The 27,633-nt window shown below is 39.2% G+C and overlaps 1 protein-coding gene across 2 annotated transcripts in view; it reads right to left on the bottom strand.

Moving 5' to 3' along the window:
- PCCA (propionyl-CoA carboxylase alpha subunit) overlaps positions 1 to 27,633 on the bottom strand; it is a 273,195-nt gene that overhangs the window by 59,926 nt on the left and 185,636 nt on the right. For both annotated transcript variants that reach the window (XM_021416023.1, XM_021416032.1), the window contains one exon: positions 6,855 to 6,953. In XM_021416023.1, the coding sequence (XP_021271698.1) occupies positions 6,855 to 6,953 (99 nt within the window). The remainder of the gene's footprint in view (positions 1 to 6,854; positions 6,954 to 27,633) is intronic.

A 27,633-nucleotide genomic window follows, 5' to 3' on the forward strand; every position in this document is an offset into this window, starting at 1 on the left:
GGACATCAATAACTGTGCTCTGGCATGCTGCACAGCTTCAAAGTTTCCTGGCAAAACCTCCTCGCCACAAGTTTGTCTTTTTTTCCCTGCCCACAGGGTTCTCTGCGCTCCTCTCCCTTCCTCCCTCCCTCAGTTGTTACTAACCAGAAGCAGTATTTTGGAATTGTAATAGATAATTGAATAGGATCATCAGCATCATGCTTGGTTTTGGTCCAAAAAGCCACAGGAAACATTCAAAATTAATAATGTGAATGGATAACACATCAGTGAACACCATTAAATTATGGTATAAGCCTATGCTTTGCCCATACTTTTAATGCAGAGCACAGTTCTGGTCCCCACAGCTCTGAAAGGATACAACAGAAATGGGAAATGTTCTGAGGGCACCACATGACTGCAAAGACAGGCTTCTCTGTAACAAACAGCTCTGCAGCATTGGAAAGTAGCAACTGGGGGAGGATATGGGCAGTACGGACAGGGATCAACTTCTCATTATCTCTTCCAAAACAGGAGTTAGGAGGAATCCAAAGGACTTGCTTTAGCAGGGGGTTGGACTAGGTGATGTCCAGAGGTCCCTTTCAACCCCTACAATTCCCTGATTCTGTGACATTGCCATAGCAATTATTAGGCAATGCTAAGGCTGTAATAAGTAACTTGCCAAAATCTATAGTTCTCTTTGTGCAAAAGCAGGGAAAAAATAACAGCCATAATGATGCCCTGACAGACAGATATTCTTTTTTTTTTTTTTTTTTAATTAAAACTCTGAAACAGCAAGGCATACTACACTGTATGCCACAGGTTTTGTGTTTTTCTTTTACCAGGGATATCTGATTGCTTGTTTGTTCTTGTCCCAAATGCCAAGGGAGCATCAAGTGATGCAATAAAATTCAGTTTCTCTGTATCACATTCACTGATCATTTCTGGAGTTTCAAGGCTGAGCCTATGGCTGTGTAAGAATTCAAATGTCTGCCCTTATTTGAAAATCATTGTGTTCCTCTTCTAGAGGCAACCTAGCAAAAATAATTCTCAATTCAGAGGTAAAGGGCAACAGTGGAGTCTGTGCAGTAGTTGCACAACACTGAAAAATGAACTAAGGAGTAATCTTTGTGTACACTGTTCACTAAAGCTTTCCAAAATCATCTTCAGAGTTTAAGAAAATATCCGCTCAAGTAATGACACTTCAGACCAGAAACCTATATAACATATCATTATCACAGATTACATCTGAGATCTCAAAACAGTAAAAAAAAAAATATATATATATAGATACATAGATGGATTTTTTTAAAAATTTACACATTTGAGAAAGTCCCCACCAGGTTGAAGGAAATGAATACTTGGGCAAAGGCTTTGTTCTCCCACCAGACATTTCCCAGAATGTCAGACATTTCCCAGGAACAAAGACTTCATAACCTACAGCATTTTCAGTTTTTTGTTATTATAAACCGAAAAAATAATCAAAAGAAACATTGTGTTAGAGAAACACTTAAAATTTGTCATACTCCAGGATGTAGAATATTCTTCTCTTGCTGGAATTGTTGATGAAATAAATAAAAAATAATAATCAGTGCCAATACTGAATTCCCCATAGTACTGCAAGTAGAGAAAGCTCCACTGATAAAGCTTCATCTAATTCATTTACAAAAATACTTGAAGTCTGAGCGTTGATTTCAGCTTTACAGGATCAGGTTCTTGCTTAGTAACTCCACTACTCTGAATTACACCTTGCTGTGACTGATAAAGACCTTTTTATGACAGAATTTGAGATGTCCAATACAGTCACAGAACAGTTAGTCCGGAAGTGACTTCTGGAAATCATGTAGTCAAGTTCCCTGTTCAAAGTAAGGCTAATACTGAAGTAATATCAAGCTGCCAGGACTCTGCCTACCTGAGCTCTGTTTATGTCGCTGAATCTCAGTTCAGCAGAGACCAAACTCCTAAAACCCAGAAAACATGATGGAAAGACATCGCCATTGCTATCATAACGCTGTGCTGCTGAAGCTGCCAAAAGTCACCAAGAGCTTCCCAGACTCCAGGCAGAATGACTGAGCTCCTGTTAAAGCGTGCAAGGCCTCATTAGAGCCCAGTGAGAGCCAGCAATGTGCCAGTGGAGTGGCAGGCTGGGTATGATACATGGTAGAGGGACAAGTGGTAGCAAGAGAAGGTGACAAGGAATTTATTTTGGCTCAGAATCCTTTTGCTGCAGGGAACTGTCTGCAAATAGATGGCATGTAAGTATGGGTTGAGGGTTTGATGAGGGGATCAGTAAAAGCAGAGAATTAAACAGAATAATCTCAAAGGGACTGTAAAACAGCACTAAGGAGTTGTAAAATTTAGCCATAGAAGAGGCTCAGAATTTGAATGGTTGGTGGGTTGGCTGTTGAGAACTTGCTCAAACACAAGCAGTGCCAAAGCAAAGAGAGTTTGAGGACCTCCCACCTGCACTTTTTTTCCCAAGCAATCTGATCCCCCTGTGTAGAAGGCAGCTACTTGCAACCTGATTGTAGCATGCTGCCAAACAGAGGACTTGCAGCTAGGTTAAAGTACACCTCCTGACTTCTTGGATTCATTGTTTTATCTGGAGGTTCCACGAGGTTGTTGTTCACATGAGGGAATAACATGAGATGTTCTGCTCTAAGGAAAACCAGTTTATTCTCTTCTCTTCTTCCACCCCATCCTCAGGGAGGGAGATCTAATCATACCTGATTTCTCCTACAGGCATAGGGCTCACTGATATACAGCTTACTTTTACAAGGTAGAAGGATACAGCAGTCCTCGCTGTCCCCAAATATGTCGTCTCTCTGACCTCTAGCCACTGCTGGTCTCCAGGATAGCATTCTGAATCACTGCTTTCCCCTCCTGTTTCTATCCAAATTCTTATAGTTATTTTCCACAATTCAACACTCTCTTTTCCACTCTCCCTTCACAGAAATCACTGTTCCTTTGTTCTCTACACATTGCTTGAAAGGCTACACCACATTTGAATAGAATCGAGATACGCATTTTAAATCAAATAACAACCAATGCCTTCAAATCTGAATTCTCAGGAAGACACAGCATAACCACATAGAATCACTGAACCATTTCAGTTGGAAGGGACTCTTGAAGGTCATCTAGTCCAACTCCCCTGCGATGAACACGGACACCCTACAGCTCGATCAGGCTGCTCAGAGCCCTGTCCAGCTTGACCTTGATTGACTCCAAGGACAGGGCATCCACCACCTCTCCAGGCAACCTGTTCCAGTGTCTCACCACCCCCACTATAAAAAACGTCTTCCTTATATCCAATCTAAATCTACTCTCTTTTAGTTTGAAACCATTTCCCCTTGTCCTATCACAGCAGACCCTGCTACAGAGTCTGACCATTTCCTTCTTATAGCCCCCCTTCAGATACTGAAAAGCCTCTATCAGGTCACCTCGGAGCCTTCTCTTCTCCAGGTTGAACAGCCCCAGCTCTCTCAGCCCATTCTTGTAGGGGAGGTGCTCCAGCCCTTGGATCGTTTTTGTGGCCCTCCTCTGGACATGCTCCAAGAAGTCCACTTCTCTCCTGTTTTGAGGACTCCACACCTGGACGCAGATACTCCACACCTGGAGTACCAGGTGAGGCCTCACCAGCGCAGAGTAGAGGTGCAGGATCACCTCCTTTGCCCTGCTGGCCATGCTTCTTCTGATGCAGCCCAGGACACGGTTGGCTTTGTGGGCTGCGAGGGCACACTGCTGGTTCATGTCCAGCTTCCTGTACACCAGTACCCCATGTCCTTTTCAGTGGGGCTGTGCTCTATCCTTACATCCCCCAGCTTGTTCTGATAGTGGGGGATGCCTGTACATGCCTGTAGACACTTCCCTGAATTTTAGCAAAGGAAGACTCTAAATTCACAGTATCTCAGTTTAATGGAGACTCTAGAGCCACTAACATCTTTGGAAGAACATATGGGAAATATTTCGGCATAGTATTGCTGCACACAAAAAATTAATCTGCTTGGTGCACAAAATATTACCCTTCACAATGTATTTAATTCAGCCTCCTCAAGTGAGGGACATGTTCTAGTCAAAAGTGGAGAAAATGATGAGACACTGGGATCAGCTGAGAAATTACTGAAAGTAACAACAACAAAAAACAGTGATGGAATCTGCACATTTCGAGAAATGCTATGGGGTCTGTCCCCGGCCCTCATCCCCGGAGACTGTATCTGAGAAATCTCTTGCTCCAGTGGTCCAAAGTTTTCATCATTTCATCACCTTCTACAGCATCCTACAGTTTCACAGTAATCCAAACAAGCCCAAAGGTTTGAGAACCTTTATCCTGTAAGAAAACAGATCCCGGGTTTTGGTCCCTCAATCATCTGGGGAGCTGGCCAGGCACTCCGCAGTGCCCATCTGTGACACGCAGATGGGCTTCCTTGCAAAGGAAACAAAAGCACGAGCGGGGGCTGCCACACATCCTAGTTGTGCCCTGATATGCCCTGGACAAGGCTGCAAGTAGGGTACACATTTCTTCTAAGGCTCTCAGATTTATTCCCAGGTCTCCCAGTCTAGAAACAGTTTTACAGAACCTGCATTTTAAAGTCATAGGTTTTCTTAAACTTCACTGTTAGTGCTCTGCTTTGCTCTAATGCACATTGAGCCTTTAGCAGAAGAGTGGAAATACAGGAGCATGCTTAATTACTTATTTTTAAATGTGCAACAGATATGCAACAATTTGAATGTCTAGACTATAATTTACATAAATACATTTTAAACCAAAACATTTTAAAATTATTTATTTCCTGCTTCTACGCTTAAGTACTTTGCTGGATTGGGGCCAGACTATAGGAACGAGCCAAAGGTGCATAAATCAATCCTTCAAGGACATATAATGTTCATAAAGATTGTACTTGGTTGAACAAATTTAGAAGAATGAAACCAACTATGAAGAGAAATTAGACTGGCTGAAAATTAATAAAGCACAGCTGGAATTATTCGATTCATCCATATTTGTTGCTTAAATGGCTCTAGGGCTAAGTCTTGCTGAAAGAAGATACTTGAAGACTCAGGGGTCAATTGCTTTTGGAGACAAATTGACCTACAGGAATACACTTGTCTAATACGGTTCTTGCAGCAGGGCAAGTCTAGAGAAACATCTAACCAAAAAACCAATTTAGATTCTAGCGAGTGGATACCAGAGGTCAGGCTTAAGGTTCCCATAATTTTACATACGTACAATAAAAGATTAATAACTTTTTAAGCAACTGAGATTCTTTACTAAAAGCAAAGGCTTACAAGATAACATTGAGAAAGAAACAACATATGTGCTTATTCCACATTCTGTTGGATAAATACATGCAGCCAGTTCATTGCTTGTTGTTATGGCCAGCCCTGCTGAATTTCATACAATTTGGTCATAGTCAGATCGCGCAAGTAACACTGTTGCTGGCTCAGCTCCTGGAAGAAAGCTTATTCAGATCTCACCATCATTAATTCTGAAACTAATTTTATGTGCCAATTCAAATATTACACTTCTAGTCAACTGTTTTTAACTATTATTAGCCATACTCAGAGACTCATGCAGCTTGCAGCAAGGCCTTCTGAATATAGGTATCCATTCCAAACATGTTTTCCTCCTAAGCAGATTTTATATGTTTAAATATTGGTATCATTTCCTCTTAATGATCAGGAATTTACTTTGTAAAACAGCAGCAGAAAGGACCAGTACTAAAATACAACAAATATACTGTAGAATACTTTTTCTTTTTTTAGATATACACGAGCCTTGAAGTTGGCAGTAATCATCCACGAAATCTGCAAAACTTAAATCTGGAAGTTACTCGGGCATGTAGTGAAAATTTCATCTCACAGAATCACAGAACCATAGGGGTTGGAAGGACCTCTGGAGATCATCTAGTCCAGCTCCTCTCAGTGAGCACAGTCCTTGAAAGATACAACTTTTGTTTTCGTTGTTTTTTTTTTTTTCAATCTAAGGGTCTTTCAAACTCAGTCACAGTAGAAATAACATTTCCGTTTGGGTAATTTACAAGGGGTGAAAATGAAAACAAATGCACGTACTTCACTGTAAATTATCAGAAATCTGACTGCTGTATTACTGATTAATGTATGTAAAACAGGCAATGTTGTATGCAGAAAAATATTTTAATGATTCCAGAAGGTTCAGTTTTGTTTCATTTTTCCCTTTTCACTATTTCTAGGATCAGTAGACTTTATAAATAAATGATTTCTCAACAAATACATAAATTTTAATTGGCATTATCCTCCCCAAACCTACAAGGCAGTTAAAAGCACATCCCTTTGTTTGAGTTTGTTTCCAAATGCGTTAGTGGCCAGACAAAAGAATGTATGGCTACGTTAATCTTCAGATTTTCATTCCTTCAGACAATACAGGTTTTGGATGCTTTCTACATTTTTCCTAAATCATGGAACTAATAATATTTCATAAAGGCTTATCGTAAAAGCATGTCACATGGTAGATGCATTGTCCCATGACATTCAATCTGCAAAGGCTGAAAAGTGGAAAAAACACATGATCCCAAGATGAGATGGAGAATACTGCCATACCCCACCTTTTCGTAAACAGTACTTCCAGCCACCTAGTAAAGAGATACTAGGGACTGGAATAAATTTCTAAAACAAGCAACTTCTGATTAGATGAAAGATGTTTGAAACTCCAAGTGAGGAACTCTAAGAGAAGCTCATTTCACTGAAGGTCTGAACACATTCAAAACTCAAAGACTCCGTTATTCACAAAGCACAGCATAATTTTTATGATATGGAAAGTTTAGATCTCATGTATCAATATTATTTTTGCATCTAAAGGCTTCTGGTTTGCTCAGTTCCACAGAGAAAGGCGCTGGTAAATTTACCTGTATAGTCCTCTGAGTGCCATCGATGGTGACAGACAACAAGGGTGAAGCCAGGTTCCACTCACCGGTCACGTTTAGTTTCATCCCATCAACTTCCACCTGTTGTGACACCAAACAAGGCTGTTACTATGAAGACAGACAGAAAACTGATCTCAAGTTCATTACTGCATACAAAGCAGCGACCATTTTAAAACAGATGGCTCCCAAACAACCTGTCATGTTTACTGCTTCTGCCATAAAAGACAGGGTCCAACAACAGAGTCTTCTAGCTATCTCTGGGGAGAGGTGAAGGACCTGTGAACAGCTGCCTCCAAGTAGCAAGGTTTCAAGTGATTTCCAGCAAGTAACAAACAGCCATCCAACTTTTAAACCTATCTGGACATGCTACATTTACTGCAATTAGACAAGTAATGCATATAAATTCCAGTGACACCTTGCAACCCACACAACAGGGCTTGCATATAATATTCTCTCCAAGGACCAAAGGAAGAACTTCTCCTATGCTTCTAATGAAGGGTTTTGCATTGTTATCTTAATTAATATGAAGCAGTAATTAATTCTTCGGTGTTTTGTCTCAAAGTCTAGAAAAACTTTGCAAATTCTGTCATGTTTTCTCTCAATATACAGCTGATCAGAAGAACGAAATTTCTGACTTGAATGCCAATATGATTATCCAGATAGCAATTCCCCCCCAGAAAAAAAGCCAGCATCATCCCCTGATCTTTATACAGGAACAGTACTGTGTAAAAATTCCTGAGTTCTGGAGAAAGTATAGGTACACTTGCATATCACAGAGAAAGTGTAATGACACTCACTTCCCTTATTCTTCCACTGAATAATATGCAAATAACTCATTCAGCATTATAAGAGCCGCAGAGGAAGAGCTGGATTATGAAAAAAAAAATACTGCTATACATGGAATAACAATTACCGATTAATGTTAGTGGCATGTTTTGAATGTCATCATGCTATTAGATGCTGGTAAATAAGATTTCATTTAGAAGATTTACTATAAACAGAAGAAAAAATATGGATGGCTGATTTCAGTCCTTTCCCAACATCTCAGAATATTGTCAATCAGTAAACTGCAGACAATACTGATAATGGCACTAATATTGCACACATTCATTGCAGACCATAACGAAATTACTGCACCTGGAATAAAACTGAGCTCATATTTTGTGAAATAAAACTTATAAAACCTTCTCTTTTAGATCTCAGACTGATTATTTCATCTTATAATGAGAACAGGCAACTGCAATCTTAGCGTGGCTTAAAAGAAATCCATAGCAGCCAAGTGCAGAGGAGCAACATGTAATTTGATAATTTTTTTTCAGTTAAGGAAAAAAAAATCTAGCTTAAAAATCCTCTAATTTTATAGACTTTTGTTCAGAGCATAAAATTTGTCTTATAGTGATACAATCTACTCAATTCCTGGAGGCTTTAGCTAAAAATAAAGTTACATGCACAGAACACGAAGAAAAACAAGTCATTTACAATGGTTCAGCAACAGGCCAGATTAGCTGGCATGCTTCAAGTACTTTACACTGCTCCAGTGATGCAAAACAGCCATAAACCTGACTTGAGTTAAACCAGACCTGCAGCTGGTTTGCATTGCCAGAGCGCAGAAAAGCAGCTGGAACACACCAGTGGATCCAGCTCACTCCCAGCAAACCTGAATCAGCAAATACTGCCTTTATTGAGAACAGTGATCTGAAAAAGTCTGGAGAAAAGCAAACCTGGTGCTCTGCCTCAACAACCTTTGATTAGCAATTGAACTCTGCTAAGGTAATTACTAAAAAAGCTATCTGTTACTATCACTGTAACAAAGAAAGACTGCCTGTACTGGAACCGGGCCTGAAAACACCGTTTGCCACATTTCTCCAAGGGAGGAGGAGAGATGCTATTAAAGCATACCAGACTACTGGCCACCAAAAGGGTTCAGCTGTACACCATGCTTTTTGCACTGCAGGATTATCTATAATCTTTCTGAAGGGTGTTCCAGTGGCAAGATATAACTCAATATCTCCACGCCAAACTCAATGTAATAATTAGCCATTTCACCGCTGTACAGAAGAACAAAAGTAAAAGTGTGTCACAGCAGTAAATGATTTGCTTAAAATCCCTCACAAGGGTCTATACAAGTCTAGACATCATTGATTCCAGATGAAATTAGTATGAAGGAATTCCTTATGGAAACCACCCTAAAAGAAGAGATGCTAAAGTTAAAGCCTACAACAAGTCTAAAGAAACTGTGGCACTCTAGGAAAACAAGCAGATAACATATTGCCTCTCCTATGTTTTCTCCATTCAAGAAAGAATAAAGGGTCAGAAGGAGAAAAGAAGGAAATAAAAGTATTATTTGAACCAATGCGTGCCTCACTAAACTGCAGCAGTCTTCTCAGAAAATAGAGCTACGTGCTCTTAGGCAGCTGCTTTCACCTGCTAATAATGAATAAATGTGGCACGGTGGCGGTGAAGATATACATACATTTAATAGGATTGTTTGTCCCTGTGTGAGGACAAAAAAGATAAAAGCAGCCACAGTCCTCCTTTACAATTATTTTAAATTCAAAAGCCACTGGAAATGAGGCCTCAGAAAGAACAGTAAGTCCAATCTACAATGCTAGAAAAGTCACACAGCTTACTCTACTGTCACAACTCACTGAATTTCGCTGCCATGCATCTGAACCGGTAGCAGCCCCTTCAACTCTTGTGGATTGAGTTCCTGATGTTCAGCACAATAGGTATCACCTAACCAACAGCACAAAGAGCTGCAAAGCGTAATCTGCGTTCTGTTTCCTTTAAATAACGTCATTTGGCATTCTCTATGCATGTCAGGCAATTAGAGGAGGCAGCGCAAGCCTGAGTGTTATAGCCCTGTTAATTTACTAATGCAGAGTCTCAGATACATCTGGCACATGTCACTTCTTTTCGCCTGGAAATGAAGGTGGTTTTCCAGGAGACTGGAGGGCAGCTGAAGCAGTTGTTTCCTGCCTGATGCTTCAAAGCATTATGCCTGCAGATCTTTGTGCCAGCCTTGAGTCTGACTAACTTCAAACCCGTCTCCCAGAACAATGTTTAATTCAACTTTAACTTGATGCTTTTGGCCTAGTTTCTGGCCTAGAGTGTCCTGTCTGATGATGCCTACTGTATGTACTGGACATATGTGGCAGAAGGACTGCAGAGATGGCCTCTGGGAGCAAAGCCCAGCACTGCCCCATGTCAGAGCAGAGCCAGCACCAGTTGCTCCAAAGGGACCTACTGCTGGCCATCACTCACAGAGTGCTCTCTCCTCCTTCTTGTATAGGCTTTTTCTCCCATTCTTTGGGCTATGTTTGCTAGTGGCAGAGGATCTGATTGATTACCCATAAAGCATTTGACTTTTTTCAGGGTCACAACTTTGAAGAAATGACAGAGTGCAACCTTGACAAGCTGTTGGCACAGTCAACACTGTAGGGCACCACCATCATCCACAAAGTCTACAGATGCCAGAGGAATGAGCAAATGGGAGCTTTATGAAATTTAAGATAAGTTATTAAGTCCACCACATGGTTAGGAAGAATCTTTTGAAATGATAAAGGCTGAGACTTGGCTGGCTGGGGAACTGCTCTGTGGAAAAGGACCAGGAGATCTGAGCAGACGTGAGAGCTGGACATAAACAAGGTAGCAGCATGCCCTGGAGATAAAAATGTCGAGCAGTGTCCTGCTCTGTTGGTAGACTGAACCAAGTATCTCCCTCTGCTCACTACCCATAAGATCATGTCTAGATACTGTGTCCACAAGAAAGACAGTAACTTTGCTAATAAATTACACAAAATTTCCATTAGCCCATTCCTCTTGCCTGCCTAGGTCCCACTGGGTGACAGCACTGCCCTTGACTGTATTGAGCAGTTCCCTCCATTTTATGTCATCTCTAAACTTTATGACCATGCACTTCCATTATCTCCTCCAGATCAGTGATAAAATTGTTGAATGCGACTAGTCTCAAGACAGACCCCAGTGCTCTACTTTTTGATGACCTCTGAGTAGAGTACAACCCATCAACCAAGACCCAGTGAGCCTGACCACTCAACTGGATTTTCACCCACCTTCTTGTGCAAGACGGTGTCAAAAGACTGGCTGAAATCAAGGTAAACAACATTTGCTGCTCTCTACTAATCCACAAATCAAGCCAATTTACCAAGGCTGTCAGGTTGATTACCTCCTGGTGAATTAATGCTTACAGTTCCCTACCACCCTCTTGGTGAGCCCAGAAATGTACTTCAAGAGGATTCACTTTATGATCTTTCCAGAGACTAATGTAAGGCTGACCAAGCTGCAGTTTCCTGGGATTTGCTCTTGGCCTTTTCTCAAGATCGGTACAACACTTGCTTTTCTCCAGTCATGAGATACCTCCCACAACCTCCACGCCCTTTCAAAGACAGTGCAGTCTTGCCATCACATCCATCAGCTCTCTCAGCATCCTTGGGTGTAGTATGTTTGGTCACATGAACTTCCATGGGTTAAACTCTCTCAATATCTAACTTGACCTGCATCTACGGCTGGTTGTTCTCCTCCTTGAATTCTTTCAACTAATCATGGAGGTCTAGAAGACCTTGCAGGTGAAGAATGAAGCCAAGAAGTCATCGGGTATGTCAGGCTTACCTGTGACTGCTGCTACTAAATCACTTGCCATCAAAAATGTCATGAAGAGATAGTTGCTTTAAGCCTGGAAGCAGTGTCTTTCAAATAAAAGCTGAATTCATTGATGCCTTTATGACAGCAATATCTTTGATTCAAATTAACTGGCTGCTTTAGCTTGCACTGTATCTTGTGAATGTTGACAAAAATATACTCACATCACATTAACAGGGACTGATCTTTTTTCTTTTTTTCTTAAAGTGACTGTAAGTTTAGTTGTTTTTACTTTTGAAGTGGTTGTCCAGATGCTTTCAAAAGGAAGTTAAAATACGTGAGTTTCAACCTCATTAAAAAGGTCTCTTTTTTTTTAAACAAACTTTTCTTTTGTTCATATCAGCACTTACTTTTAAAAAAGACCCCAAGAGAGAGTTCCAGTCTATAGATCACTCGTCCTGAAAGAAGCTCTGTTAACTATTTATAGATCATGTCCTTTTGTGCCAAACTAGATCAAGCAATTTATTCAGTGCATGACTGCAGGAGAGAAACTCATTTGCTCTAAGTGTCATCAAGGCAGTCTTTTACCTGCTATGAACAAGACCAGAAATCTGAATTGCTGGGCTTTCATTTCAAATGCACATTTTGACATCGTGTGGGGTGCCATCATTTCTTTCAAAATTTCAAAGTATTAAGCACATTCATAGAAGGTGCAGTCCATAATCACAAGAATAGCAAATAGCCCATAACCACTAGAATAAAGCAAACACGTGCACGCATTCAAATTATCTCTCTTTGCTTTAAAGTAGCACATACAGATGCAAATTACCATTAGCTGCTTTGGTTTATCTCACTTTAGAACTAGGAGCATGCCAGCCTAGAGACAAAGGAGAGGAGCACACAACAGGTATCAGCTTCTAAGATTAACAACAACAGAATCAAACAAAACAAAATTAGAGAGAGAAGCAATGGCCTTCATCACTTCTAATCAGCAAGCCTTTTCTTCTACCCTTCCCCGGGGAAGTTATCCTCTCTGTGAAACTTAGCGGAGGCTGTACACAACAAAAACACTCTCCCATGGCAAATACTTTGCTTCACTGCTTCAATTTTCTTTGTAGAGTCAGTGCTAAGATGATGGCTCATATCTGTAACCTGCCCAAGCCTACTAAAATTAAGAAAAAAACAGAAAACAAAAAAAAAGTTAAAAATACAGCAATAAAAGAAATCAGCTGTTGGAAATCATTTCAGTTTGGTGGCAACAGCTTCAGGTACAAAAATCACATCTGGTTTGGGGAATATATGCATTTGTTGCTATAGGATCAAAGCAGAAGAGGAGAAGAAAGATTATGACTTGCTTTGCTTTTCCAGTCGCTCTATGACAAATGCCCTAGCTCCAGCAGAGGGATAAGAATTGCTCTGAGATGGCCAGAAAATGGTGCAAGTGGTTCATACAGTACTGCTACTTTCCTGAGCATATTGGGCTCTTCCAAGGTTGCACTGCAATCCAGTTTTTCTTGGTCACTAGGATAATGTGCTGGGAATATTCTCCTTTACTTTCTTGAAAGGGTCCAGCATTGAAACCAATGTCAGAATCTGGGTAATTAAAAGCATTATGTTGGGAGGGAAAAATACACTGGTAAATTAAACATTTATAAGGCAGATGATGCTGGTTTAGGAGCTTTGGACTCATAAATCATGCCTACATACTGAAATCACTAAGCAAGCCTGACTCTTAAGTGACTTTCCGCTGCAATTTCCATTCTCCTTCCAGTTCAGAGGCACACAGCTATCCCACTTGGCAATGTAAATCCTATATAATCATATAATGATGTCACTACAAAATATGACAGTCTAAAATTTGTACCGTCATTTCAGACAAACAATACTTTTTGAAACAGTTTTTTTTTAAAAGCATTCATCATACGTATAGTTAGTGAATAGACACGCAAGGAGCAGATTTTAAATACTTTTAAATAAACCATATCGCATGGATCTAAAGCTTAGAGTCAAGAATTCACAAATTCCTATCTCAATGGTCAGCGTGCTGCTGATTGCTCATACATAACTGTCAAGTCTCTAATTCTTGTTGTTGCTTTTTAACTGGGGAAGAGGGGTGCAAATCAATATTGGCCACTGAGAAATCCCCAGCACCACTATCCACATAGTGTTTTGGAAAGATAACGTCACAGAATATACATTAGGAAGATTTATTAAACAACAACAAAAAAAAATTAAAGGAGACAGGCAGACCTGCACACCCATCCCCAGCATTAAAAAATATTAATTCCTCCTGGTTTGTTTTCTATCTCCTTTCTACACTGAGAATTATGCATTAGGTAGACTTTCAGGTCTGGTCTAAATGAAGCATACCACAGCACCCTGAAGAGTATTTGAAATGATAAGAACTATGTCCATCAACTGAGCAAGAATATTCTACTTCATTCACAACCTGTTAGAGAAATCCAATAAAATCAGCAGGCTCCAAAACAGCCAATGAGAAAGAAAAGCACTGTATATTGTATTTGGAAGCTGTATTGCTCCTTAATTTAGTTACATGGAGTGGACGACCACACTGTATACATTTTGCCACTGATTTCAGTTACATTTCCCATCCTACTTCCCTGGCAGCAAGGTCATCTTCTCTTCAGATTAGTAAAGGGTTAGAATAAGCAATAGTAAAACAAGTGTCTTTGATTTGACATTGTGTAGTGACAAGAAGAAAGTACAATGGGTAACTCGGTATGGATTTCATCCAGCAGTTCCAACCTGCTGCTCTCAGCTGTCACAACAGGACAAAGGTCAGCAGTAGTGTTTAGGATATCCCCAGCAGAAGGTTATTCACCACTTAAACTAAAAGCTTTACATGCAAAATACCTGCTGCTGCTACATATCTTCTCCAAACTGCCCATTAGAAGCTTGAAGCGAATTATGGAATAAAACTAATTGCTTCAATAGACAAACCTGCTTTTGTATTCTATGCAATCCAATGCATGCCCTTTACTCAAACATTCAAAAAGAACACCTCTCTGGGCCCTATTCATTCACTGGATTAAGGAAAAAGTCTGACAACAGATAGATTAGTTGTATGTTTTCTTATTCGAAATCTTTTCTTATTTACAGCCAGAAGACAAAAAAGCAACTTTAATTTCTGAAATAAAAATAAGGACTGGGGAAAAGGAGGCTAGATGCAATAACAAACGTGTAAATCTACTTCCATTGTTTTGTTTATTATCTCATGTAATAACTTTGATTTTAAAGTATTTGATGAGTTTCAAATCTGGTCAAAAGTAACATCATCATCATCAGATGCTTGCCAAATTGCTTCCAACAATGCCTGCTCCCCAAATAAGTATTTGCATCATCTCTCTTGGGGTTATTTGGCCATTACCAAGAGAGGAATACACATTTTTATCAAACTCAGCAGTCAACTTGAAGGGAAAAGAAAGAACTGTAAGGAATTACCAGAAGTAATAGCAGGCACATCTACTGGAGAGCCCTTCCTCTAGCTTTTAAAATAGGTTCAGAAAAGGAAATAAGAATGACATGGCTCCACAGGTATCAGTGATAAACAGAAAAGGGAGGAACATTTGCCTGTGCACAAGGTATAAAGAGGAAAAGCTGAAGCAGCAGGGCGAAGTTAAGATATCAGAAGAGTCGTAAGCCAATTACACAAAAAAGGAAACACTAAAAAGTTTTGCAGCATTTCCATAAGCTGAACAAATCATGTGGCAATGTAAAACAGATGTTTACATCTAATGCCGTTTACTTTACCAGTTAATGGGATTGCACTGTTTATGTTAAACTGATAACCATGAATTCACTGAGAAGGCAGAAAAGTATGGTGGTGAATAGACATCTCTTAGAATTCTCTGTTTTCTCATAGTTTCAGCTACTCACATTTAAATAGGTGTCAGTGGCTTGCTACTGACTTTTGCCAGGGTAAATTCAAAATTCACTGTGCTAACAGAACAGTTCAATATTTTCTTCAGAAAGGCCATATACATTCCATTCCATTACTATTTTATGTTGTGAGCTGAACAATCCTAATTACATTTTTAGCACATAAAAGTTGATATGGAAACTGTTCCATGAGTTGTTTGGAACATTCAGTTTTCCAATCTACGTAAATGTAGGGGAAAAAGTGAAGTGCACACCCTGAAATAATTTGGCATTAGAGACAAATTACTGACATCCTTTAGCATTAAACAAAGATAATTTCCTCACCAGAGAAACCTCATTATTACCTTACTGTAACTACAAAATTGCAGTCAGCACCTGCTGAACAACCTTTGTATTTTAACTGTCTACAAATATTCAGACTTTTGGCAAATCAAAAATACCTGTTTTTTAACAGTTGTCAACAACGACTGAAAAAGTTTTGGACTGTCATAACCAAAAGATACAACTGTCACTCTTTAAGCCATATATTTACTCCAAAAATGAGTAATTCTGGAGATACTTGTTTAGAAGAAAATACACAAAGAATATAAAACAATAATGCTATTAAAGTCTCAGGCAGCAAAGAACAAGGCATTTTGATATCACTGTGTATTGCCTTTTATCTTTTAAGTACCAAGATAAATGTATATACCTATTTTTTGAAGGTTTTGTTGCAAAATGCTTATTTTTCATAGAAACATACCATGAATCTTTTTATAAATACATTTTGAGACCTTTCAGGAACTCTATTAATATTTCTTGTTTGTAATTACTATCTTAATTTTTTCTACGATATTTTTCTAAAAGTTCAAAAGACAAAACACAATCTGTCTAAGAGACATCACTTCATATTCTCCAGTGCAGTCACAAAACATAAGTGAAATTCCACAGATGAGAAAATGTGGGAAGTTTAACTATGGATCATAACGCTTCAAAGCCCTGGAAGTCCCAAGAGACAGTAACATTTTCCTACTTTCCCTAGCACTTCAAACAAAGGTCCAATTCCTGACCCCAATAACCCTGGCCAGACTCCATCTCACATGCACTGAAAAATCACACTATGCGGCAGATAGGGACCTTCATACACTCACTGCATAAGGAATCTACTATCCTATTTAAAACATTCTTCCCTCTACCAGAGGGATCCTTGCTCTCAAAGCAGTAAGCCAGTCCAAACTATTTGACCAGAGACTACAAAGACAGTATATACCTAGGGTGCACAAACAATTGGAGCCGACCTCCGGGGATGTGCTACAGGGAAGCAATCAGCCTATCATCCGAATTTCTTCTAAGTATGAGATTCATTCTCCATCACTAAGAAGCAAAACTTAATTTTAACACTGTAACACAAAGTAGTTGGAAGTGTCACGGAGACTGGAAGTTACTAGACAAAAGGGCACATTAAAGATGTTTCTCTGTACAAGACTGCATTCAGGAAACAGGAGAAAATGTAACTACGGTAGGTGTTCTTTGGAGAAATGGGGCTTTCAGTAGTCTGCATTTGAAATCTAAAGAATCAATGCAGCTCACATGGGAAATTTAGGAGATGGTAAACGAAACAAAGCAAAACTAAAACAAAAATAGTAAGACGTCCCCCATCCTTTTTGGAGAGTTTAAGGGACTTTGCAACAAGTCAACAGGATATCAATGCAAGTATACCAACAAGAAATGTAATCCAAGCACAAATTCATAGAAAATGGAAAACTAAATGTTTTAAAAGCTAAACATTTTCAAAATAAATCCACAAGCAGATAACAAAAGATTGGGGGGAAAATTAAAACAGTAAATTAAAAAACAAAACAAAACAAAACACAAGAGCTAACAAAATTTGAGTTTGGGATTCAAGGAAGAGCCAAAACAGCTAGTATAACCCCACATAAGAAAAGCAAGGGACAAAATCTCAGGGCAGGGAAATCACAGTCCCTGTATAATTGGGGACCCTACATAGAAAGGCATATTAATGAAGCTAAATTCATGCATTAAAAATCAAACATATTCTAAGCGGAAGGGAGAGGACTATTAAAAAAACCTTGTATAATTGTTTATAAATAATTCAAGGCCTCATTATTCAAAAGAAGGTGACAAATGAGGACAGTACAGAAAGAGCAACAAGGACAGAAGGGGGGCCTGAATATACTGTTACACAAAATAGCAAAAAGTTGAAAGGGTCAGCGTTCAAATGATTAGCAACAGGCCTACCTAATACCACACCAGCACAGTTGCTTCCTGTCTAAAATGACCTCCTAGACACTACCTTGTCCAATGCTTTGACTTTCAGATAGACTTTGGCAAACAGAGGACAGGCAAGAATAGTAATAATGAGTTGAAAATTTCCAGAAGGTGTAATCATGGCTCTTGACTGGTATGAGCAATGACAGAGAATTAAGGAGAAAAATTACGATGAGTCAGGAAGAATTCTGACCCAAGGAACAACCCGTGTGAACCACTGCCTCCTTCACTTGGGCTTCTTGTATTAGCTATGTGATAAATGCCCAAAAAAGACAACAGCACTGTCCCTTCAGACCTTCCCCAACTGTCCTGTTATCCAAGACTATGACCCTTCTGTGAGGAACTGGAATGACCCTAAGAGCTGAGAAACAGGATTTGGGCTCCTTTATTTTTTTTTACAAGGTAGAATGCAGTGAAGGGCTATCAGGAAACAAAATGATACCCTAGTCCTGATTCTTGCCAAACAGATCCTTATAGCATAGCTGTGTGTCAGCCTTATGCACATTTTCAGAAGACAAGCTTCTTTACAGAACTTACTATTCCAAGCTACAAGCTTCCCCAAATAACGGGCTAACAGTCCTTTAAAGAAACTAGTTAACCTAGAGCTGCACATAAAAGGGTCAGCAGACCCCTGAATAGAGGATTTGGGTGGCTTCAAATATTTAAAATAGAATTGTTATCTGGAGCTAAACAATGTTGAATGATACTAGCATGGCATTTATCATTTCTTGTGAAAGAATCCAATAAGCTTTTGTGAATGTCATTGTCAGAACAGTACATGATACTGCAAGAGCCATTAGGAAGCTTCTTCTTGGAGATGAATGATAGCACAAATCACAAACAAGCCTTAGTTTTCATACAGACATTAAATACATGCCATTTTCAACTCGCCACTACTTGCACCTCCCATAACAATTATTCTCAATTTCTTTTCATCTGTCCCATAAAAAATGATTGCTTCTGCTTTACTTAATCCTCCACTTACATCAACTCTATTGTTCGCTTCCTTCCCTTTCATCTTCTGCACATTAATTCCCCACATCGCTTTTGATCTAGCTTTTTGTTTCCTTTCTCTCCCTACAGGTTATTCCTGATGAAGAATTTACAGCCATAATGTTCATCCGACGTGCATGGTGATATTTTATTGATTCACTACTCTATCTATTAGTTTTGTATAATGAATGGCATTATACAAAACACAAGATGGGTTGCCTATGCCTATATATTGGATCTTAAAAATCAGTTTAACTGAACTTCAAAAATACTCCACTTTAATGGTAAATAGTCAGATTTAATTATAATTGGAGCAGCATATGTAAGGAGCAGCCTATGAAAACAAACATTTCCTCCTCACAGTCCAAAGAATTCCTCTTTGCCATAGCGGCAAGCCAAGTTAATAGAATAATTGCAATTTTCACTGCTGCTAAATAAAAAATAGAAAACATCTCCAGAGCTGTTGTGTTGTTGTAACAGATGCTCACAGAAACAAATGTATGTTATTCGTGCCCCTTCAAAAAGGATGGTCCTTTTAGAACTGGAAAGACAGTAAGAAATGGAGCAGCTGATTTTAGCCAATACAATTTAGCTAAATTTTGTACTTACTCAGCTGTATCAAAACTAGTCACTGGATAAAATCTCTGAGTAGTCTCAGGAGTAGAAACCAGACCTGAGGCTCCTTTTACTCCAGCCTCATTGGAATGATGTCTCATGGCTTTCTAGTCAGCAGATGTTAAACGTGGACATACTGGAAAAAAAAGTCCAATGGAGAGCCATCAAGATGATGAAGGGATGGGATCAAATCTTGTTTGAGGATAGGCTAAGAGCTTGAACTGTTCAGCATGGAGAAGAGGAGGCTCAGGAGGGATTTTATCAAGGTCCGTAAATACTTGAAGAGAGGGTGCAAAGAAGATGGAGCCAGGCCCTGTTCAGTGGTGCCCAGGGCCGGGACCAGAGGCCATGGGCACAAACTGGAGCCCAGGAGGCTCCCTCTGAACACCAGGAGCACTGCTGCACTGTGCAGGTGCCAGAGCACTGGCACAGGCTGCCCAGAGGCTGTGGGGTCTCCTCCCTGGAGCTCTCCAGAAGCCGCCTGGCCATGGGCCTGGGCACCCTGCTCTGGGTGGCGCCGCTGGAGCAGGGGCTGGGCCGCAGGGACAAAGAGGGCCCTGCCCACCTCAGCCAGCATGGGGTTCTGGGATTTCTTTGAATGAAATACTTTAGTATCCCTGAGCTATTATTTTCTGTTAAGAATTAATAAATAAGGGTAACAATCTTTTAGTGTAAACAACTGAAGTTTACAAAAAAGCCTCTTTTTTCCTGCTCTTAGGAAAATCCATAAAACTACAAAAAGCCTTTTCTGTCTACTCATCTGTACCAATTTTATAAGCAACTATATTCAATTATTACCAGCTTTAAAGACTGACACGAATACACACCTCTGTCAGTTCACAGGTGAAGTACCTAAGAAAGGTCAAAATACCCAGAACAATCAACAAGACCAGCTGTCAGAGCCTTAAACATAATGAAATGCTAAAATTCTAACACTGAATCTCTTATAACTACATAATGATGATAAAAAAGCAAAACAGATGTATTTTCAGTATGAATTTTCTAATCAGTGTCAAAAAAATTTTGGCACACTCCTGAATAATAATTTTATGAAAACGGAATTCTAATGGTCTCATACTGTGACAACACATCCCACGAACTAGAACACCTATCATTTGGGCTTACTGTTAACTCCTGTTCTCTACAATGAGAGATCTCTGCTTCTTCAACAGGGGTAGTTTAAAACCTGAGATTTTAAAAAAAAGTTAAGGAAGCCCTCCATTTTGCATCACAGCATCTATTGACTAGAAAAATAATGAAAGCTTGTTAACATACATCTAAAATGTAATTATCTGGCTGCGCAGTGATCTTCACTGTGGGGAGCTTCCTTGTTATAACCACAACAAAGGTGGTGTCTAATCACAGTAATAGCAAGTAAGACTGGGAAAATTGAATATTCACAATTATATGATTAATGACAAGAAACTTTCAGAATTCCTTGTGCTTGGCAAACTTTCTATCCAAGAAGCTGCCAACTATGACATTAAGTTTACAGGTCTTCTGTTTGTTTGTTAATAATTTCAACATCTGATCACTGTGTAGCTTTGCATGTTTATTTACAGGAACCTTTCTGTCCATGACCTGGAGATTATACAAATAGAAATAGCCTTCATGTTGTTAAGAGTGAGGTTCTTAGCATTGATATTTTCTGGTACAAAGAACTTCAGCCACCTCGCAATGGAAACTTTTGATACGTTTTTTTCTCTGCACAGCCAGATAATGTAAAACAAACAGAAAACTATTTTTTCAAATTCTCTGATTCTTTTCAAGGTACAAAGCCATTATACAGTTGCTTCTTTAAAAAAAAAAAAGAAAAAACAACACACAATTTAGGTACCTTAGTATTACATTTTGTATCTAATATGCACCATCTTTTTCTTCTTCATACATTTTGTTTCCAGACAAAAGACAACAGACGTCTTATAAGTGATAAAAGCTGAATATAATTTTGCTATAGACATATATCCTGTATCCCTTACTCTTCCTCAAGGAATTAGTTCTGTTAATAAAGTTCAAAACTGCAAAATCTTCCTTGCCATTATGTCATGTAGAAAATAACCTTATGTCTTCAGAAGCAGAGAAAAACTGAATAACGCAACTCAACTAGGCAGAAAATAGGGATTTGAAGTACCTTATTTACATTCCATCTGTTACACCTAACTGTGAATTAGGAGAGCATCAAAATGGAGCCACAGCAATAGAAACCCTGGTTTCACAACTTTATCTGTTGTCATGAGTTTGACAAGTAAGGAAAAGAAACTATTTGGAATTAATTGATCCTTTCATACAATTCCAAACTGTATGTCAAACCACACATCCCTAAAAGCCCCATTTTTTTTTTTCTTAGAGGTACATTCTGCTTTATCATAATCCTACAAAGGAAATGTATGTTTTATTCAGTTTGCTCATCATAGGAGCTGCACATCCAAGCACTCTAGAGCTAAGACTTGGATCAACGATTGTCAGCTGGGACATAAGCTATAGTGAATTAGTTCTGTTTCAAGTTTATGCAGCTGAACAACTATAATAGTTTTGGAAGAAAACATTTGTGGGTTCTCTGAGCTTTTGTCAGAATTCAAGCAGTGAAAAGGACAGTAAAGTAATAATAGTGCCTCTACTGTATACGAGTAAATTTTCACTCAATTTCCCAAATCTATTAGAAATAGAATAGTAATCTCTTTCATTTTGACAGTAACTTTGACAGTTACAACTTGAAGAGAGTGACTTTGCCAGCCCTCTGCAGCCTGCAAACAGAGCCTTCTTGTTATTGTCAGGCTTCCAAAAGCTTATGATTTGCCTGAATGAGCCCCAGCACAGTTCTGGTCCCCTTAATCCAGCTTCCCTGTGCACAGTCCATGTGTCTGGAAGATCTGCATGGTTTTGGTGTGAATAGATCATAGAAAAAGAAGATTCCTCTCCTCCACAAGAAGGTACTATTTGCGTTTTCTTGAGATAACACGACTGTGCTATTTACACAGGTGTTGCTGCTGTATCATTAAGAATATACTTTTCCTCAAAAAAGGTTTCTGAGACTCAATTATAGTGCAGTGTCCTTCAACCCAAACCAGGTAAAGCTCCCTTTCTGATCTGGCATGGCACGAACCGTGCTTTCTGAGCGGGGCTGCCTGCCAGTAGGCTCCCTAACACAAAAAGCTGTTGTTATGGATTCACTACAGTTTCAGTTCACGATGAACCTCCAGTAAACTCATTAATAAGAAAGCTAGAAGAAAAAAAGTAGAAGTTTTCAACTTCCACCTTCCGTGACAGAATATATTTCTACATATTCTGTCTATTTTTTCAATTCTCTGATTCTTTTCAAGGTACAAAGCCATTATACAGTTGCTTCTTTAAAAAAAAAAAAAAAAAAAACAATTTAGGTACCTTAGTATTACATTTTGTATCTAATATGCGCCATCTTTTTCTTCTTCATACATTTTGTTTCCAGACAAAAGACAACAGACATGTCTTATAAGTGATACACTCAGAGATTATCCCAGTTCCTGAAGCTGAATCTAACTCTTAACATTTCCAAAGTTTCTCATACTTTTTATTTACTCTTCAGACATTTCTTAGATGTGAGACCAAATTGCAGAACTTGCATTCAGCTTTTTTCCAATCCCAGCATCAGTGATAAACACCACTGACAAAGGTTCAGATCTGGAGTACTACGATCCAGTTCAAATGTAATACAGGCTACTGCTGACTTGATTAAAAAAAAAAACTAATAGTTTATTTGAAAAAAATCAACCAAACTATTTGAAATGGATTAAAGCAATTCATGAATTAATATTTTAAAGAGCTAGTTAGGCGTAAAAGTGAGAGAAAACACAGCATACTTTATTCAATTTTGAGGAAATAATTGAACATACCTGCATATATTGTTTTTTAATTTTGACTGAAGATGCAGAATCTTTAATGTTCTAATTTTAAGTACCGAAATATGCTGGTAATTAGAAAAGCATAAAACAGAGATGACACAAATAAGAATTTATACTCTGAAGTCATTTCACCTGTTAATCATTCCAGGTAACTGTACCAGAGGTACACTTGCTAGAATGATAAATGAATGGACACCTGTAAAAAATTACAGCCAAAGAATTAAAAAAACCAGCACAAATTCACAAGAAGATCCACCCAAATTCAACAAGATTAAATGTTCCACGTGACTCAAAAGTGCCAAAGTTGTCTGTAACACCAGACGTCCTTCCTATTGCCATTTTCAAAAAACTTCCAACCTATCCTGGAAAATATTACTAATGCTGACCTTTCTGGAGCACATCTTCAGCTATTGAAACAGTTTCTGTTGGGAATAGAGCTTCAGGAGGGAGTTGTTCAACACACGTAACAGATCGCACTCAGTAATGCTCCTAAAAACATCTATTCTTAAAGTCATTTAGCACTTTAGTAATGGTTTCAAGCATGTTTTTACAAATCAAAACCACATATCGGGATTTACGACAAATTACAGTAAGACAAGAAACAAGTATTTGCATTCTGCAGGTGAGCCTGAGCAACTTAAAATCACCTTTGGTTCAGTGTGGATTGTTGACGTATCGCACACACAGGCCAAAGTGATTTGATCTCATCATGGACTTCAGCTGGTTGGACAGACAGATGGATTGACCTGTCTGACAATGACCAGCTCTTAGGTCAGGCATGTCCAACCTGCAGCCCATAGGCCGCATGCGGCCCAGCACAGCTAGCACTGTGGCTGTCCCCTGCCCTGCACCATCATGGCAGTGGCTCTGCCCCACTGAGGAGGCCGGCCCAGCCCCAGGTGCACACTCATCACTCAGCAACAACCAAATCTCAGTGTGCTATTAACATTGTGTGAACTGAAACCAGAGCATGGGGAGGGCTAAATGCAGTGCTGACTCAAGTTATGACAAATAATTGTATGCATTTTGATACACTGGCTGAACACTGTCCTGTAAACAGTGAAAACTATGCAGCCATGCTTTCCACTGATAAAGGAATTTTAGAACAAGTTCCAAGATTGCTGAAAAAAAGCATCAATTTTTTTTTGTATATTTGCAACTCTGTTTTTATTCAAGACAAATACATTTTTCAAATGGAACATATAGAGCTGCAATCAGATACCCAATTCAAAAATCTGACCATGTCACTTTACCAGACATTTATAAGAGAAAAATGCCCCCCACTTCACAGTCACGCCTTACTCATGTCAACACTTTCGACAGTACGCACATTTGTAAACAACTATAGTCATGGATGAAGTACATGAAGAGTAAAATTTCATAAAAAAATTCCTATGAGCAGTTGAAAATTCACTAAGAGTTTGCAACCACTGCCATCAAACCAGACTGATGCACTAGTTTCACAAAAACAAGGTTACATTTCCCACTAGTTTTATGGTTTTGCTGCTCTTTTTTTTAATAAATAATTTTTTAATAAAATAAGTTTTGCTACTTATGTACAATAACTACATCATATATTTTAAATGGCCTGCTCCAAATGTAATACCTCCTGTTTTATCATGTTGGTCCACAACATCAGAGGTGGATGTTGGTGGTATGGCAGTAGAGGTTGAACCTTCCCACCAATATCCCATTACACGTCATTGCTGTGTGACAGTTAGAAGCAGAGGGGCTGTCTTACAAAATGGAGTCTGACGTGGAAGTGCATATGAAGCAAAGGTGTAGAATTGAATTCCTCCATGTGTTAAAAATGGTACCCACTGACATTCATCAATGCTTGCTGAACATTTATGGAGATCAAACAGTGGAAGTGAGCACAGTGAGGTGGTGGGTGGTGAGTTTCAGCAGTGCCAACACCGGCTGTGGGTCACCTCAGTTGATGCAGGTTTTGACGAGCATGGCATGCAGGCTGAAGTTCATCACTGGTGAAAATGCATAGCTAATGGTGGTGACTATGTTGAAAAATATTGTTTTACAGCTGAGAATTTGCTCTATCAAGCAGAGTGTGCTCTTTGAATCTGTTGTAGTTTCCGTGGGAATAAATAGGAGACATACTTTTGGAGCAATCTGCGGCCCAAGACAATTCCTCTCCACTCAGCATGGAGCCCAGGCAAGCTAAAAAACTGGACACCCACGCTTTAGGTTCTTTCCTCTCTCTATCCAATAGCTCATCTACTACAGAAAGTTCTTCTTTGCCAAAGACATGAAGAGCCCTTTAGGTGTGTAAGAGAGAGGGTCTATTTCGCTGTTTTATCTTAGAATTTGCAGCTGTCTTGTTCAAGGGCAGCATATTCTGGCTCTCAGTTTTCTAGGACTTAGATATACTATCTCTACCCATTTCTTCAATTAATTGCTGTTATTTTTAAACAAACAAAAAAAAGCCCTCATTCTTGCTTAGCGCTTGTTATACTGATTGGCCATCAGTGAAGTTTTTCTTTAATTACAAAACTAACATAAAAGTTAGTATACTTCTCAAAAGTATGTTTGCTGTAAATTAACAATATGCAAAGCCCACCAATATGAAAATAAAGATGCCACTTTAACCACACGCATTTTTCATTAAACTATTTCTCCCCTCCCATACCACCTATGGGAAGATATCAAATTAAAATGGGATAAACTGTGCATTCAAGCTAGTCTGCTAGCATGAAACAGCTGGGCTGCTCCAACAGTGACAAAGAGGTCACTCTGTGAAAATACACAGTGATTACGGCAATAAAGGAAACAGCTGATAGAGGTTAGCTGGTGGAAACAAGAGGGCAGTCACAACAGAAAGACAAGGTTGGAATGAAGACAGAAGGAGCATGGGAGGAGCAGGGGAAGAGCCTGCCAAAAGGCATGGGTCTGGGACAGAGCTATGTGTGAGGGGGAAGGGAAAAGCCTTAGTACAAAAGTTGTCCAGCACTTCATATCATCATACTGTATTTTCAGGTTCTTACAACTCAAAGGAAAACTGAATATTTGAACTGAACAGTCATTTAGAAATGATTTCAAAAAAAGGAAATTCCAGAGAGAAATAGGTAACCATTCCTGATGTGGAAGAACATACTTTTGGCCACATTACTAAATTCTATTGATTTTTCTATGAAAGGCTGCAGTATCTCCTTTATGATTTGGAACAGACTTGAAAATCTGTCTGGAAAGTGAAATTGTTGGAATGCAGCTTTACTATCCTCACGAAAACAGCATAACATTGGACAAGTTCTGTGCATTTCATAAAACAAGTCCTACCCATTCATAGATCACTACTTCACAACTACATTTCTAGAAGAAATTTTCACATACTTAGCACATGCCGGCGTAGGACTGAACGTGGCTTGAGGATAAAGTATGAAGTGCATACAAAATTGACTGCATTTAGAAAGTATGGTTTCAAAGATTTGGAAGTACCTCTGAAAAATCTGGACAGAAGCAGAGACAGGAGTCAGCAGGCAGCCTCCTTAACCACAAAATAGATATCCCTCTCCAGGTGCTCCCCTCATTCACTGCCCCTCTACATTTCCACAACAGATGAAACAAAGGTCTATAGACAACAGTCCCTATCCCTACAATGTAGGGAGGTATTTTCCTCTTGGAAAATACCAAGAGGTGGCCTGTATCATACACTGAACAGTGAAGGGATTCTGCATTCAGTCACACACCTGACATCTGGCATTCCTTAAATCTAAGTGATTTTGGAACAGCAATACCATTCTTTGAAATAAAGACTGGTGCATACAATACTACCTGAAATTATAAGTGATTTCTAGGATTACGGAGCTACAAGTCTATTTCGGTTTTCAGTTGATTTCTTTTCACTGTATATCCTTGAGATCTGTACATTTTCTCTGGAAAATGAAATAATCCACTGGCGGTGGATTATGACTACTAAAATCAGTTTCCTTTTTATCCTCTATATGAGACAGACAGTGCTGCAGTTCATTTTTAGTATTCAGAATTACTTTCTTCCTCCCTCGTTGAGAACCATCTTGTCCTCTTTCTTAAGCCTTTCAATAATTCAGTATCCTTAGTCTGATCTCCAAAGGAAAGGGGGTTAAAATCCACTATTTCTGAGTCTCTCTAAATTCTCCCACACACAACTTCTGAACCCACTGCCTGCTTAGCATTATCCAAACATATTAAAATGTCTGTAAGTTTTATGAAAATAAGAATCTGCACAGAGAACCAAAAGAGTTCCTTATTCAGCACCTGGACAGACAAGAGCCTAATGCTGGTCATCCAGCAACTGGGCTGGACAGTACGATGTGTGAGGAGCTGCACAGCAGACCCAGACCTGCCTTCTGGCAGGACGAACAGGGAAAATCAAGAAGCTTTTGGACAGGCAGAGGACTTTAGAAAACAGAGTGGTGCAAATGGAGGAAATTGCTAGGTGAGGCTAGTAGCAGGAACCACAGAATGGCTTGGGTTGGAAGGGACACTTATCACCACAGCTTTCATGGTACTATTTG

Source organism: Numida meleagris, chromosome 1 (genome assembly GCF_002078875.1).
Source record: "Numida meleagris isolate 19003 breed g44 Domestic line chromosome 1, NumMel1.0, whole genome shotgun sequence".
Taxonomy (NCBI): domain Eukaryota; kingdom Metazoa; phylum Chordata; class Aves; order Galliformes; family Numididae; genus Numida; species Numida meleagris.